At 34.3% G+C, this 16551-nt stretch overlaps 5 protein-coding genes and 1 long non-coding RNA gene across 9 annotated transcripts; 3 read left to right on the top strand and 3 right to left on the bottom strand.

Annotated features, from left to right (window-relative positions):
• Nucleotides 1-10: 10 nt before the first annotated feature.
• Nucleotides 11-2439, top strand: LOC105430952 (uncharacterized). Of its 3 annotated transcripts, none has more exons than XR_016138758.1 (4): nucleotides 11-237; nucleotides 369-593; nucleotides 692-1941; nucleotides 2036-2439. It is a non-coding gene; the product is annotated as an uncharacterized LOC105430952 (long non-coding RNA). The 3 variants fall into 3 exon arrangements; XR_003096823.2 differs by having other exon boundaries at nucleotides 692-1937; XR_016138759.1 differs by having other exon boundaries at nucleotides 11-222; nucleotides 692-1937.
• Nucleotides 1549-3334, bottom strand: LOC105430957 (mpv17-like protein 2). Its single transcript, XM_011644804.2, has 4 exons — nucleotides 2555-3334; nucleotides 1996-2438; nucleotides 1777-1902; nucleotides 1549-1699 (listed from the first exon to the last, which is right to left on the bottom strand). The coding sequence occupies exons 1-4, from the start codon at nucleotides 2580-2582 to the stop codon at nucleotides 1682-1684; spliced, it is 615 nt and encodes a 204-aa protein (XP_011643106.2). The 5' UTR covers nucleotides 2583-3334; the 3' UTR covers nucleotides 1549-1681.
• A 148-nt stretch (nucleotides 3335-3482) lies between these two features.
• RpL37-1 (ribosomal protein L37-1) lies at nucleotides 3483-4676 on the bottom strand. The gene is made up of 4 exons (XM_011644819.2): nucleotides 4520-4676; nucleotides 3993-4128; nucleotides 3804-3888; nucleotides 3483-3608 (listed from the first exon to the last, which is right to left on the bottom strand). Exons 1-4 carry the CDS (start codon nucleotides 4520-4522, stop codon nucleotides 3557-3559), a joined length of 276 nt encoding a protein of 91 aa, XP_011643121.1. The 5' UTR covers nucleotides 4523-4676; the 3' UTR covers nucleotides 3483-3556.
• Nucleotides 4677-5071: 395 nt separating this feature from the next.
• eIF2Bgamma (eukaryotic translation initiation factor 2B subunit gamma) lies at nucleotides 5072-6796 on the bottom strand. The gene is made up of 4 exons (XM_025219199.2): nucleotides 6120-6796; nucleotides 5741-6047; nucleotides 5353-5591; nucleotides 5072-5287 (listed from the first exon to the last, which is right to left on the bottom strand). Exons 1-4 carry the CDS (start codon nucleotides 6794-6796, stop codon nucleotides 5131-5133), a joined length of 1380 nt encoding a protein of 459 aa, XP_025074984.2. The 3' UTR covers nucleotides 5072-5130.
• A 545-nt stretch (nucleotides 6797-7341) lies between these two features.
• Trmt6 (tRNA methyltransferase 6 non-catalytic subunit) lies at nucleotides 7342-8925 on the top strand. The gene has a single exon (XM_011644833.3). It carries the CDS (start codon nucleotides 7342-7344, stop codon nucleotides 8767-8769), a length of 1428 nt encoding a protein of 475 aa, XP_011643135.2. The 3' UTR covers nucleotides 8770-8925.
• A 412-nt stretch (nucleotides 8926-9337) lies between these two features.
• Nucleotides 9338-15025, top strand: stc (nuclear transcription factor, X-box binding stc). 2 transcript variants are annotated; one of them, XM_011644860.3, is made up of 10 exons: nucleotides 9365-9442; nucleotides 9572-11019; nucleotides 11102-11275; nucleotides 11346-11738; nucleotides 11834-12115; nucleotides 12202-12492; nucleotides 12567-13030; nucleotides 13104-13634; nucleotides 13716-13822; nucleotides 13904-15025. In XM_011644860.3, exons 2-10 carry the CDS (start codon nucleotides 9762-9764, stop codon nucleotides 14004-14006), a joined length of 3603 nt encoding a protein of 1200 aa, XP_011643162.2. In that variant the 5' UTR covers nucleotides 9365-9442; nucleotides 9572-9761; the 3' UTR covers nucleotides 14007-15025. The 2 variants fall into 2 exon arrangements, with proteins under 2 accessions (XP_011643154.2, XP_011643162.2); XM_011644852.3 differs by having other exon boundaries at nucleotides 9338-11019.
• The last annotated feature ends 1526 nt before the right edge of the window (nucleotides 15026-16551 follow it).

The raw sequence follows: 16551 nt of genomic DNA on the forward strand, positions 1-16551 counted from the left end.
CGCGCGCTGTCTCGTTCTGTCTCTCTCTTCTTCGCTCTTTTTCTCTCATTCATCATAGTCCGTTATTTTATATCTGTGTGAGAGTAACTTCGATCAACTTCAATCAAAGTTAATTTATTAATACCTTAACAAAACTTTCTAACAAAATCTTTGATATATAAAAAGAAAGAATGAATTAAGACGATAACTCATATATTTAGAAATTTTATTATAGAGAATCGTGTTAGTGCTGATCAGGTCAACTTCAGTATTTAGTCAATAATAAATTAATTTAAATTTTTAAAATTTTTAAATTTTTTTGTATTTCGATGCATGAAGAAAAGGATTAGGATGTAAGATAAATTAATTTTAAAATCTTACAACCGCAGGTTGCAGAAAACAATGAAGATTATTGGCATATAAGTATCGTTATCGAGATCAAATTTCCGATCGCATTGACGATATCGCAGATAATCTATTAAAGTTGAAAACTACAATTGATGAATTATTGTGGAAAATAGACTGAGATAAGGGAAGAGAGCATATATAGGACAAATATGACCTTGTTCTTTGTCCGAGATAATAAATAAGATACGTAACAGATCTTTAAAAAAGTAAGGATATATTATACTTATGATTTCTTATATATGCATTTTCACTTTATATAAAATGTCATATTGATGTCATATCACAAAAATCATATTGATTCCAGATCAATATAATTGTTGCTCGACAACGCTCGAAATAAAGGGAAAAAGTGACGAACGATGAGGCTCGTTATAAAGCCACGTATTTCACGTGCGAGATATTCTTGTCGATCATTTGTGTCGTGTGACGGTTAAATTTATTGTTTGTGTTTATGTCCATTAATCGTGTTTGTGTTCACGACGTTGTCTGGCTGGTTAGAAGACCGCGTAATCCTACTGTCGCCAAATGCCAAACAAAAGCAGTCGAGCAAATAAATAAACTCAATGAGCGATTATTGCGCGCGATAAGGCGATCATTGTGAATTGTTTTAGGATATGCATCGTGTATTGCGTGTCCACAGGCCAATTCGATTTCGTATTCGCTATTATTTTGCAATTGCATGCCGCGTCCTTCCACGTGCGAATAATTCATCTGGCTTGAATGACACCGCTAAACTTCCGACTGCCTCGTCGGATTTATTAACGTGTAAATTAACATTGGATAGAGAATGACTATTTTTGCAATCTCATTCGAGCGAAATAAAAAAAAAAAAACAAATGATTAAATTTAGCACAAGTCTAGCGCCTTGATATATGACATAATTCGAACTTGGATATTTAAACTTTATCATTTTTTTATTTTCTTGAATATACCGTAAAATATTAACGTTATAAAAAAATAACATTCCGATATTTTTAACATTATCCGTTCAATTGTTATCGATAATATTATCCTTGCGCATATCGCATCAGGAACTGTGTACCGAATGATCGCATTTGTTTGTCATAATCGTTTACTTGTAAAAATCGTGGAAGCAGACAAATAGATCGAATTGTGATAAGGCATTGGAAAGGGAAGATATAGTGATCCTCTACTTGGAAATTCTTTCCGACAGCATTTTATTGCACTTTGTTGCGTATAATTAATAATGACGTATATACAATACATATTTCGCAATTATTATTTGCAAATTATACAGTCATATCTCTTCTTCAGACTAGCCATGAGATTTCTATCACTCGAAGTGAGCGTCCTATAGATGAAATAAGTGATTTATTATTTCGCAACTTTCTATTTATAATACATGATAAGCATAGGCATAAAACTTACATATTTTATATACGATAAAAAAATATCGTAGACCATCGTCATAGCATTCGTATAGAGTACTCGATAATGCAGAGGTACAAAGAGGAAATTAACGCATTGTGTGGGAGGCCAAAAACAACAATCGACCTGGCAATGCAATGTTTTTTATTTTACGATTATAAGTTTGTACCTTACGATTATTGAAATATTGATTAACTAATCTTATGATCTTATACTTACTTTCCACGTGTCACAAAACTTCAGTTTTACTTCTTTACAGATCTCCTCGATTTTACGACTTTCCAAGATCCCGAGACCGATAAAGAATATCGCTAGACACGTGGGACTCGCGATCGATTGATCAAGAAGTGTCTTTTTTAGGACCGATTTTACATTCCTGCCTGGAAAAACTTTGTCTAGAATTGTGTAGAACCAATGATGAAATGGACCTTGAAGTAGCCCCACGACCGTCATATTCCTGGTCCTCATATAGTCGTGCCCATACACGGATGTATCGGAAATTGTCGTCATCTCTTCATTTTCAGGTGACGCTGCTATGACGCTGCTCGGAAAATATTTGTGAGAACAATTCTTTTTCCAATGTTCGCTGCGTTGCTGAATTACATCTCCCGCTGCCATCATTAGACCACAACTTACAGTGTTGGTTATTAACAGATATTTACCTGTAAATATTCCAGCAAAAAATATAAATATCATACAATCATTATTGTTGGAATTTTTATTATTATGAAGTTTTATTATTATTTCAATGAGAAATTGAAAATAAAAATGTACTTACCAAACAATAGCTGACGTAGAACGCCCATTTGTAAATTTTATATATTATACAAATCTTGTGATAAAATTCGTTTTAATATTTAATATTAAACAGATTGTCCAAAGAGCAGAAATTTTTTATAATCACAAATATTCTGTGAAAATTATATGTATATGATAAAAATGCTAATATTTGCCTTCTCGATCAAGTTGCCTTTGAGTCCGCTAGTTAAATTCGCGCGTGTGCGTTTCTAGATATGTTTCCTTCTTTTAAATTTATTTATTATTTAATCGAGCGAATCTTCTTAATTCTTCGGTGCTTGTGGAGACGAAACATTCGCTGAATATTGTTGCGTGGCATAACTCCCAAATTGGCAGGCTGAAGATCAATAATCTTCGGATGCACTATTGGAGGCCTAAATGCACAATGAAACTGCACCGACCACTCGAGTTATCATCGTGTATCGAACGTACTGTTTGGCGAGGTCGGAAGCCCGCTAAATATATGGGACGCCGCGGTAATTAAAAATTCCGCGGAGGTTGCGCAAACGATATACAATATAGACGCATCTTATCTTTCCGATCGTACATTTCTTCAAATTTTCTTGTCAGATATGATATAATACATAAGAATACGTATACAGGTTTATCAGCTCATCTCACGTGTTTACAAACGCTACTTAATGTATCAATAGAAAAAAAGAAAATGAGAAGAGAGCTAAGATAATATGTACAACCATACTTGAGCTTTTATATTCATGATTATCATAGGAAGTTGCAGATAACTTCATTCTTATAAATTTTACAAAGAGAAACCAACAGTTTTGAAAAATTTGAGATTTTATATTAAAATACTTATAGATACAATTATTTTATAGGCATAAAAAGTCTAATAAATGTAATGATCATTTAGAATTATAAGGAATTCTTATTGACATACTAATACTGTATGAATTTTTTAGATTTTTTATTGATAGTCAAAATTGAACAACTTAATTAGACAATAAGATGAGATGTCGATGTTCTACTTAGCCGCCACAGCTTTGGGTTTTGGCAAGCCTTCCCTGAATCCATTCCTATAAAGAAAATAATCATTGTAATATACATGTATTATATGTATTATATGTATTACTAATCATAAGAAAAACTAGATGTTCACTATATCTAATTTAATAAATAAAAGATGAAATAGCAATAAAATTACTATTAAAGAATCGTTTATAGATCATTTGTTTCAACATTTCTTTTATGATACAACTATAATAACTTACTTGAATTTACGGCGTACAATCTTAAGATGACGCATGCGACCAGTACCAGTAGTCTTCCTCCTCTTTGCCTTGACCGACCAATTATCTGAAAAGTCATTGCATATAATTAAATGTTCCTAAACGTAAAATATTTGTTGTTTAAATAAATACACACACAGTCCTCTATATAAACTTGTCACGACAACTTACATGAACGCATTTTTTTAGCAGGATAACCGCATTGCGCACACTGTGACTTCTGGATGTGGTAAGAGCTACGTCCGCATCTCCTGCACAACGTGTGCGTCTTATTGCGCCGCTTACCGAAGCTGGATGTACCCTTCGTCTGTGAACATTAAGGACAAGCATGGCAAACGTAACCTAGACTTCCGATTCCCAAATGTCACAAATTAAAAAAGAAAAATGGACATCAGCAACAAATAAGAATAAAAAAAAAGAGCCATTTCAATCATCTCTATAAATAAATTAGACAAAAAAGAAAAAATAAATATATTTCTGACGACGAGCGATTTTAATGTGTCAGCATGTAAACATTGTTATAACCTATACATCGAAACCATATCAGTATCGCGTGGATCAACATTTTTCTTGCTCGATATTATTCAATTATATCGGTTCTACAGAAATTCAGGACATCTTTTCCGCGCTGATAAATCGGCTGACTATTAGGATCGCTGCGAAACAAAACGATTAGAATAACGAAAATCAACGCTCACCATTTTGATCGAAAAAGCACACCGGAAAGAGAATCAGGGAATCAAACCGTTCCTTCGTTTAGCCGGATCAGCCAATAAGAATACGTTTTCAAATGCTCTCTGTAATTGTCGAGTAGAACTAATTGTAATAGTGCAAAACTCTTTTTCAGATAGTAAACTATTTTTTTTAAATGATGGTAAACTATAGTATATAATTATATAACTATATAAACTATATAAACTACATAATGGTTAATTTTAATTATGTCCGATAATTAGAGATAATTCTCTTTCACCGGTCTCGGTTAATTTAATCGAGCGGTTATTCCATTGGAATTGGACCAATCATATTTGTTGTAAATTTGTAGACGAATTACGATTGATCAATTCCAATGGAATAACCAGCCGGTTAAATTAATTGATGTTGATGAGAGATCCTATTAAGGAGTTGAGTAATTAATAAGATGAGGATCGGAATTATTTATTTCTTAAAAGAAACTTAAAAAAAAATAAAAAAAAAATACATTAATGTATCTAAATTATACTGCAATTCTGATCAATTATAAAAGATAATTTCTTTTTTATATATATTCAGAGACGTTTATTATAAATAATATAATCATGGTACATAGTTAAATTTCTATGAGTCTATCCGCTTCAGTGAGTACTTCGCGAGAATGCTGACTACCAGATGTTACAACATGTTGTGCTCCAACTAAACAATCCTTTAATTCGGTACCCTCCTCAATAATACAACCATTGCATAATATGCAATTGTGGATAACGCACCTGTAAAAAAAATTAATGTAAATCATAAATATATTTGATAATTAATTTGATAATTCTGCACTTACCTTTGCTTAATAGTTACATGTCCCATTATCACACTTTGAGATATTCTTGTCTTGGACTCCACGACGCTGTTAGGTCCAATATGACTATGCTTTAATGATGTTTTCTCCTGGATCAATGAATTATCATCTACGCGACATTCTTGCATCTGTGTACTATGTACAGTCGCTGTGTTCGAGATACTTAGTGGTAATGATAATCGATCAACATTTTTATCATTGATATTCCACAATTCTGATATCTATAAAAGATTTTTTACATTAGATAAATAAGATTTTTTTACATTAGATTAATATTGATTTCCCTTATGATAAATATATTAAAGTGCAGATACTCCTGTATATATATTCTTTTTGTTATAAAAATTTCTAAAATAAGCAACATATCAACCTTAGCATTTGCAAGATGATACATTTGTATGGTATTTGCTCTAAGACCAAACTTTCCATATAAGACATGAGCGTAACATCGTATTACGTCTCCGTGATATGCTTCCTCCAAATCATTGCTATGATCATTAAAGGCCGACATTTTTCTTATCAACTCATTTAACGGTTTTTCTCTTGCAAAACGAAAAATGTCTTCCTTCAAATCCTCTTGTACTATAGAGGTTTTGTCATCTATAGATTGTTTAGGTTTAGAATATTGTTTACTAACTATGTATGGCAGAAGTTCACCTTTCAACGTTGTGAAATTTCTGAAAATATTTTTGCATGTTTTAATATTAGATTTAAATTCCAAGTTTTTTCAACATTTCTTCCTTACTTACTTGTTAAATATCAAAAAATCTAACACCCATTTGTTAATAATGTACAAATGTGCATCCATCAACTTAGAATGAACAACAAAGCTAGCATATTTATTGAGAAGTCTCTGCGAGAAGGTAACTGTTTCCTCAAAATCAGATGCTGATGCCAAGAACATCAATCGTCGTGTATTATTGTCAATACCAATCAAGTCTATTTCTGGTTTTTGTTTGTTTTTCAGGCCTGGTGTTACAAAGTCATCCGGTACTTTCGGCACAGGCAACATCAAAGCAGTTATACTTGCATTATGTTTCCTATACAAATTGAAGATCTCTGATAAATCAACATTTGTGATTATATCACAGGATATCACCAAAATATCTGTATATATCTTTTCATGAATAAGTCTAATAGAATCGGCTGTGCCAAGATCTTCGGCTCCAGGAATTCCTACAATTTCTATCTTGATTTTCAGACCCAATTTATCCAATGCTGCTGATACATCAGATTTTGTCGGCTCGGAGACAATGACAATCGCTTCCTTGAAGCCTGAACGCTCGAGAATTTGCAGGGGATACCAAATCATGGGAACGTTCGCAATCGGGAGTAGACATTTCGGCGTGCCTGCTGTAAGCTCTGTCATACGGGAACCTTTTCCTCCGGCAAGCACAATGGCTTGAAATTCATTGTGATGAATCATTTTTGTTTTCTGCAATCATTAAAATGTGAAACTCGTCATCAAATGAACCAGAAAGGCTTTATTGAAGATAAATGACTTTATAAATAATGTCAGAAGTCTTTTACATTACTTGCGTCAAAATGTGTATATTGAATAAATAACTATCAAAGTTATACCTTATTCTAAACGGCTCAGACATACATCGCTTCGTAGAGAAACCGAAAAGTTCAACCGAAATATGCGGTTGTAAATATCATACGAGCACACGATATTGTGAACATGCACAAAATGCGATTAGAACATCAATCATATTGCGACCATGTGTTCCTCGTTTTAACCTCAAATCAGCGGAATATTTTAACCTAACCTAAAAACACAAAAACGTATGGCAACGATTGCAGAGGGAAGATTCGAAGACATTATTAAAGGTGATACATCATTTTATAAGAAAGCGTCGGGAAAGAGCGTGCGAACTGGAAAATAATACTTGAAAAAATTATATAAATTGTAGGTCAGACGTACAAGAAATTCATGAACCAAAGAAAAGACTCGACTTGTAGAAAGAAATGAGTACGGAAAATACTTACGAGTCCTCGGAGAACGTGATCACAGTAGGCATGCACGTGATAGTCAAGAAACAGGATTTCAGCAAGGTGTACAAAGTGACCGAAGATGGTATTTTAATGTTAGGAAAAAATCAGAAGGTGGAGATGTGCGAGATCGTTGGTAAACCATTCTGGAGTACCTTCGAGATGGTGCCAGTGCGAGGCAGCAAGGATACCTTCACCCTAAAACACGTCGAACGAGCGGAGTCATGGGACGATTTGAAGGGCGAGTTAAGTGGTTGGGATAATCGCTTCATCACGGACGATGGCATGTCCCAGCAATTGTCGAAGAAGGAAATCTTGCAACTACGAGATGCTGGCAAGAGTGGTAAAGAAATAACTGGCAGTCTCATCGAGAATAGCAAATCTTTTGCTGCCAAGACGGAGTATTCGCAAGAAAAATACATCAAGAAAAAGGAGCGCAAGTATTCTAGATTTTTGACAATATGCAGGACGTCTATAGTATCGCTGCACGAAGTGTACTTCAAGCAGAAACACGAGAAAATCGGAGGATTGAGAATGGATGCTCTGGCGCAGATGTTATCTTATAGCGATGTGCAGTCGGATGGCTTGCACATGTTGTACGACAGTGGATGCCAAGGATTGCCTGCTGCGGCTATGTTAAATAGAATAGGTGCAAATACCAACGGTTACCTGATCAATCTACATCCTGGAAACATGCCTCAAATTGCCTTTGTTCAGGCTATGAATTTTCCACAGGAATTGAGAGATAGGCACATTGCAGCAAATATTTATAGTTTCTTGAGATTACATTATCAAGGTGAAGAAAATATATTAAACAGTATTTCCAATATATCTAAGGAGACTGTTAATAATGTTGTAAAGTCACAAGATATAGAAAAGCTAATGGAAAATCCTGAAAAAGAAACTAAAAATAATGAAGTGTCAGATAATATAGATACAGAAGCAGAAGTGAAAACTGATGCAAAAGAAGATGGTATGCTTTTTGCTTGTGATATCGAGGAAAATACTAGTACCTTGAAACGAAAACTTGAATCTGAAGAATCTGAAACAGAAACGACACCTCCGAAAAAACCGAAATGGTTTTTGGAAACGAAACGCGCTGTAGATTTATTAAACAGTTCAAAGGCTCGTGGTTTAACTATCGTAGCAAAGGAGCATCCCTTAAATATTGCGACTGCGCTACTACCCTTCTTGGGAGCTTCGCGGCCGTTCGTCATTTTTCATGCATTTCGGGAACCCCTTCAGGAAACCTACATGGAACTCAAACAAAAATATAGTGTAATAAATCTGAAGCTGTTTACAAATTTTTTACGTTCGTATCAAGTGTTGCCTGATAGGACACATCCCGATATCCTAACGAATGACACTGGTGGTTATATTTTAACAGGATATTTAGTCCAGTAATGGAAATTTTTTATAAATTTTATATAAAAAATTAACTTGAATATTGTTTATATATTTGACTAAAATATTATATACATAAAATGTATATAATATCGAAAAATTATATAAATGGATTATTTTACACATTTGATTTTTTAAATATAATTCTAATATGTATATATATATATTTTTTTATTGTTTCCTTCACTAATCATTATTAGTAAGATTATAAGAATTAATAAGATAGCGAAACTAATATTAGTATATGTTTAAAAGGATTTACTATCACACTTGAGAATTTTAAATTTCGATTAAATTTATCTCAAATTTATGTGTTATAGGAGATGGTGTTGTCAAAATGGAATTTTCAATTGAAAATTTTTGCAACAAAAATTGAAAAAAATCACATCATTTACTTTCCTATATCATTTTTTTAAAATTTTCACAAAAATTAAAATTTTCACACAATCTTATTTCTATTTTTCTCTATATTATTTTATTATTATTCTCTATATTATTATTTTCTCTATATTTTCTCTATATTCTCTATATTATTTCAAAAATGTCGGAAAATGTAGATTGCCTACTTATTGACGACGCGTTGATATTTGAATATATAGTACCACCACTCGGTGGCTTCCATTAGGGGGTGCCGTAACCGCTGCTGGGACGGGAAAGGGATTAAAAAAGATTCGTAAGAATTTCTCAAGTGCATACACTCGCGGTCTTTAAATTTTCGTCGTGGTCGATTTAAAATTTCGAACAGTTGACAAATAGATATAACGGCTCGCCTACGGTGCCTCCTATCGAGTTTTTATTTTAGGTTAGGACAAGGTCATTCCGAGACACGCGCGGTCTAACGTAACATATTGCAATTTGACGAAACGAATCGCTATCTCTCGTTCTCTCCTTCGCGAGGAGGCTCTCCGATCTCAGCAGATAAGAGAAGAGAGCTGCTTGTTTATCAGCGTTTCCAATCACGCGAAGTTTCGCGTTACTGTGCAATCGCGGCGATGGCCACCTGGGATGGCTCGTATCAGGAGGACCCGAATTACTTCGTGTACGCCGATGGGAGTGCGGCCAACGCTATCACGGGAGACTGGCCGTATATCTCTGGGAACTCCAGAAACTATTATCCGGCAGCCGAGGGCGGTCAGCGCGTATATGAGCAGAGCGGCGGCTCTGCAGCCACAGCTTTCTATCAGCACCCGTCGAACATGGTGCCTTTGGGAAACAATATCTACGAGGAACGTGTAGTGCCAGGCTCCTCATCCGCGGAAAATACGCGGGCCTCAAACACCGTCCATGCAACATCGCGCAACAAGCCGCCCTTCTCCCGTGGCGGTTACAGACTGAGATCTAGAGGTACTCGCATGCCCGGCAAACACACGCCGCCAGGCGTGTCATCATCGTCGTCGGCGTCGACATCGGCGTCGGCGGGCGACGTTTTTATTCAGTCTAGCGTAGTAGAGAACTCCAATCTGCATCCCATGGCTAACGAATTCGTGCCGAATAATCAGGTAAGATTCAAGAAGAATTCCAGATTTGGCAAAAGATTGGATGAACAGGGCAACGCTGCAGGAAAAGGTTTTAATACCTATGCGCAGGAATTCAAACCAAAATCGACCTCGATGGACAACAGGTACAAAGGCGAGAAGCGTTACGATAATAGAAGGGATATGAGTTACAGGCAGAGAAACTCGCAGCAAGACATGCAATTGAGATCGGGCTACAGGGATACTCATAGAACGTACAACACGAGAAATTATAATAAATTTCAGAACGGCAAATATTACAATAAGAAGCATCAATCAGATGTATCCTTCATGGAACAGAATATCACTGGAGAAGTTCATTCATTTACGGTTGAAGCTTCTGATTCAGCTACAACTAATAGTCAAGAAAATAAGATTGTTGTTGAGGAGATTCAGGAAAATGACTCGTCTTCGGATACAAGGATCAGTAGAAATAAAGAAGAAACGCTGATGCATGATAATAACGATTCGGGAAATATGCCCTTGAAAATTTCTGAAGCACAACGAAACGGTAGATCTAAGCGATTCGCCAATACATCTAATAATTATAAATATAATCCAGATGATATGCAATCTGAACCTAGTGCTAGATACAAGACAACAGGAAGACAAATACAAAGAAGAAATGAGACAAGTTACAAGGAGAAGAAACTAGAAAATTGGAGAGACAGGACAGAGAATAATGAAATGACACGTGCAGGGCAGGGGAAAAATTTGAAGAAAAAATTTGACATTGGTATGTTTACATAAAAATTCAAAGAAATTTATACTATTATTGTTATAAAAAAATTTTAATTAACTTGAGGTATTCTTTTCAGATGATGACGCGAGTCAAAGGGAGAGATTAACTGAACAATTGAACAAGGGAACATTGGAATGCTTGGTCTGTTATGAACACATCAAGCAAAATGACTACGTTTGGTCTTGTAGTAATTGTTATCATGTATTGCATTTGAAATGCATCAAAAAATGGGCAAAATCATCCCAAGGTGGTAAGTAAGCAGTTGAACTCGCCGTCGCGTTAGATTACTGAACACGATCTATTCACTTATTCTTTTTCAGAGAATAACAGTTGGAAATGCCCGGCTTGTCGAGACGTTAGTTTTCTCGTGCCTGAAGATTACGTTTGCTTTTGCGGAAAGATGAAGATGCCAGAGTGGAACCGCAGAGACGTGGCACACTCGTGCGGCGATATCTGCGGCCGACACTTGTCCAAGAATAATTGCACGCACAAATGCACTCTGCTTTGTCATCCTGGCTCTTGTCCGCAATGTGTGGCGATGGTGACTAAATACTGCGGATGCGGGAGAACGTCGCAAATGCTACTGTGTAGCGCTCATCAATTGTTGATGTGCGATTCGATATGTGGAAAAGATCTATCGTGCGGCAAGCACACCTGCCAAAGAAAATGCCATCAAGGAGAATGCGGGCCCTGCGACAAAATTGTGCGACAAAGTAATATTCCATATCCAATATTCCAATATTCCATGTTTAGTATATAATTTTTAAATAGATAATTAATATGACTGCTTTTATTTTACTTTGTTTAGCGTGTTTTTGTAGTAAGAAAATTCAGGAAGTACCTTGTCGAGCCAATGTCGCAGATACGTACTGCTGTGATAATATTTGTAACAAACCATTGGATTGTGAGAAACATTATTGTCAGAAAATCTGTCATTCGGAACCTTGTGAATCCTGTTCTTTGACGCCCGAAAGAATTACAATGTGTTGCTGCGGTCAAACACCGTTAACGGAGAAGAGAGAGAGCTGCATGGATCCTATACCGACTTGCGAAAAAATCTGCTCAAAGCGCTTGAAATGCGGCCAGCCTAGTAAGCACTTTAGACATATTATGCTTCACAGTTTATCGTACAAGTGTATCCATGTTTATGTACAAGTGTATTGTTTACCCTTGCAGGTAATCCACATATTTGTAAGGCACCGTGTCACACGGGAAAATGCCCAGAATGTGACTTGACTACTGACGTTAAATGCCGATGCGGTAATATGGATCGCGAGATCGCTTGCAAGGATCTAACGAGTAAGGCCGATGACGCACGCTGCGAAAAACGCTGCAAGAAAAAAAGATCCTGTGGCAAACACAACTGTAATCAGCTATGCTGCATCGATATCGAGCATATCTGTCCATTGCCATGTTCAAAGACCTTAAGCTGTGGTCGGCACAAGTGTCAAGAGAGATGTCACATGGGTAAATGCATATGCTTATACATAAAATCATATCTTCGTTAAAAAGACAAAATAAAATCCTTTTTTTTTTAATAGGAAGATGTTCACCTTGCTTGGAAAGCAGCTTTGAAGAGTTGTACTGTGAATGTGGTGCTGAGGTAATCTATCCGCCAGTACCGTGTGGTACCAGGAGGCCTACTTGCAATCGGCCGTGCTCGCGCGAACATTCTTGTGACCATGAGGTGCTGCACAATTGTCACAGCGAGCCCACGTGTCCACCTTGCAGCGTTCTAACTCAGAGATGGTGTCACGGCAAACACGAGCTTAGAAAGGCGGTACCATGCCATGTGAAAGAAATTTCATGCGGTCTGCCTTGTAACAAGCCGTTGGTATGCGGACGGCATAAATGCATCACGATGTGCCATTCTGGACCCTGTGAGAAATCCGGACAGCAATGTACACAACCATGCACTACAACGAGAGAGTTGTGTGGGCATATTTGCGCCGCTCCATGCCACGAAGGAAAATGTCCAGATACACCTTGCAAAGAGATGGTTAAGGTAAGAATAATTCTTGTTTTTGTGATCAACGACCATTTTAAAGTTTTGCATTATGTTTATGGTTACATAACAGGTTACATGTCAGTGTGGACATAGAACTATGAGTCGTGTTTGTGCCGATAACGCGCGAGAATACCAAAGGATAGCAAGCAACATTTTAGCTAGTAAGATGGCTGATATGCAGCTCGGTCATTCTGTCGATTTGGAAGAAGTGTTTGGACAAGGCGCGAAGAAGCAAAATCAGTTGAAGACTCTGGAGTGCAACGATGAGTGCAAGACGATAGAAAGAAATAGAAGACTTGCATTAGGACTACAAATCGTCAATCCGGACTTAAGCGGCAAACTGATGCCCAGATACAGTGATTACATGAAACAGTGGGCTAAGAAAGACCCGCATTTCTGTCAAATGGTTCATGACAAGTTGACAGAGTTGGTACAATTGGCGAAGACGTCCAAGCAAAAATCTCGAAGTTACTCATTTGATGTTATGAACAGAGAAAAACGTCATTTCGTACATGAGTCATGCCAGCATTTCGGCTGCGAAAGTCAGGCGTACGATGAAGAACCGAAGAGAAATGTTGTTGCTACTGCCGTGAAAGATAAGGTAAAAGAAAAGATAAAGTAAAATCTTCAATCACTTGATTGAAATGTTTGTCATCACAATAATGAATTTATTGTTTTGCAGTGTTGGTTACCAAGCTATAGTTTACTGGAAGTGATACAGAGAGAAAAAGGACAAAGGAAAGTTCCAGGCCCGGTACTCAATGCTTCGAAAGGAAATAACTCTACAAAGTAAGATATTTATTCGTAATTTATTCATAATTGAATAACGAATTAATAAATAAATATATAACGAGTTATTATGTATTGCAGGACTGTTCTTTCATTACCTATAAAACAAAATCAGCAATCGCTGCCATCATCTTCAACTAAAACTGCTGACAAAGAGATAGATTATTTTGACTATCGAGGATAAATCAATAGATTGTCAATAGCATGTAAAAAATAAAATGACACGCGGATTATATAATGTATATACTAGAAAAGGGGCTTCAAAATGGGTTCGGTTATAATTTATACAATTAATATAGATGTGTGAAACTTTTATGTACTCGAACAATTTAAACTGAGGATTTAAAGATCGAATGTTGAATTATTCGATTAAGGTGATGAAGATATTCGAACTGTTCGATCTTTTCGATCTGATTTCAGAAAAGAAAATTTGTTTCTATTTATAATGAATATTATTTTTGCTTATATTTTTTTCAATATTAGAATTATTCGAATGATCAATTAAATTTGTTCAGTTAAATTGAACAGATTGATTAATTTATTAATCATTTATTAATGATGATCATTTATAAATGATTTCTTCATTTATTAATTAGGATTTTGAATAATTCGCACGCTTTATTCAAATGTTTTTTTGTCTAAATTTTTTAATACTACGATCTTGTAAATGCATAAATGCAAGACATGTATTATATTATTTTTAATTATTTTCGATTTCTTTTGTCACTGGCTACATAAATTTTAATTGAAACAATTTACTAAATTTATTACATGAAAATATAAAGATGATATAATATTTTTATTGTGTTTACAAAGGATAGATTGTTAGTAAGCGAAGATTTTTCTCATTGTAACTCAAACTTGTTTACAATATACTTTGTTAAAATAGATACGAAAATGGTATACCCACAAATGTAATAATAAAAAGGAACAATTACTAGTATAGATCGCTCGTCCATAAGAATTGTTGTTTCTTATATAACGTATATATTGTAACCTTTAATATTGAAAGTTCTCATCCCAAATAGAGTTTTCGAGTTAAGAGTATAATTACAAAAAAAATTAATTTTTCTTCTTTATTTCTACACAATTCTTTCTTTTTCAATAAACCTTTTACATAATTATTGATTATATTACGATATATCTTAAGTATAACAATATAATAATCCTGAGACTAATATAATAAAGCAATATAAATGATAACGAATTTTATACTACCCTCAACTATATTACTACAAGACAAATTCCTATTACGGATAGGGTATAAGTGTATAAGTATCTAAAATCAATCGATAGGATAAAGAAATTCTTATTCTAATATATTTTTTGCTTGGTCAGAGCTATATTGCTAAGAATAAAATCAGTGCTGTATAAGTGCTATATAGATTATATCTCTTATATTTCTGGGCAAGACATTCTGAAAATGTTTTCAAGATTTTTAGACATTTCTTTGTAGTTCATTAATAACAATTATGGCAATCAATCTTAATTGAATATATATAATATTTATCATAAAATTCACAACTTTTTTATTATATATATTATCTATTTAACGACCAAATAGTCATGTTAAGAAATAATTATTTTTTCATTCAGATGCGAAATAGAGAATCTCTATTGAAAACTTTAATAATATATCTTATATCTGTTTTTAACTATTGAATTTGCAATATTACGATCTTCCATCAGTAAAAATATCAATTATATATTACGTATATATTATAATTTCGGAATCCTTATTTGATTAAAACGATAGTTGCTTGTTATTGTACATCCAATCGTATATAAATATTTATATTATATAGTAGTTTTTTATAGAAGAGTTCTTGTTAGAATAAGACTTTATCTCTTGTAAACATTTAAAATAGTTAACACGAGTATTTGGCACATGAAACATCAATAATACATTTTAAATCACTACTTTTATTTTACTATAAATTTCAAACAGATATTTTATTCTCTGAGACCTTTTATGCTCCTGTAAGTATTACTACTAGATTTCTCACTTGTTCTATATTTGGTTTTATAGTGAGGTAAACAGAATAATACGTAAATAGAAAGTTAACATTATTGAACATATATGCTTGTAATGAAGAGAAATAAAAAAGATTGCAAAAAATATCTTTTGCATGCGACAAATAAAATATCATGATATGCACAGCACTACACGCATAAAATATAATTTTAGCTGTAATTTTATATAAAGGATAAAAAATATATATCAAACTATTAATTAAGACAGATGCAACGTAATAATAAAATACTGACTATCTTAATTATATAAAATACGAAAAGTAAGAAATATTATGCATACAGTTGTGATAAAGCTATGAAATATAGCTCTTTTTATCATAATTTCACTTTTACAGTCTTTTATCTCACGGAATATAGTGTTATTTAAGCTTACATAAGCGTAAAATGGCCTCCTATTCTAAACACATAAATATGATATCACATATAGGATCACAACACTGTTACAAATTCAACTTGCAGATAAGTCATTTTATGTATTAATCATTGTTGTAATTTTGTTGAACATTTAGTAGTAGGGCACTTTGAGAGTTTGGATTCGTACTTTTACTTCTAAGCATTGGTGCGGTTGACACACAGTAAAAACGCATTATTTCACATATTATCAGTAAAAGTCACCTACTATTTTAACGTCTTTGTTTATATACAGTCTATTTATTTTCTCTTTTCTTTTTTTTTTTTACTTCGAAAATATCGAA

Source organism: Pogonomyrmex barbatus, unplaced genomic scaffold (genome assembly GCF_055798465.1).
Source record: "Pogonomyrmex barbatus isolate J1 unplaced genomic scaffold, ASM5579846v1 scaffold17, whole genome shotgun sequence".
Taxonomy (NCBI): domain Eukaryota; kingdom Metazoa; phylum Arthropoda; class Insecta; order Hymenoptera; family Formicidae; genus Pogonomyrmex; species Pogonomyrmex barbatus.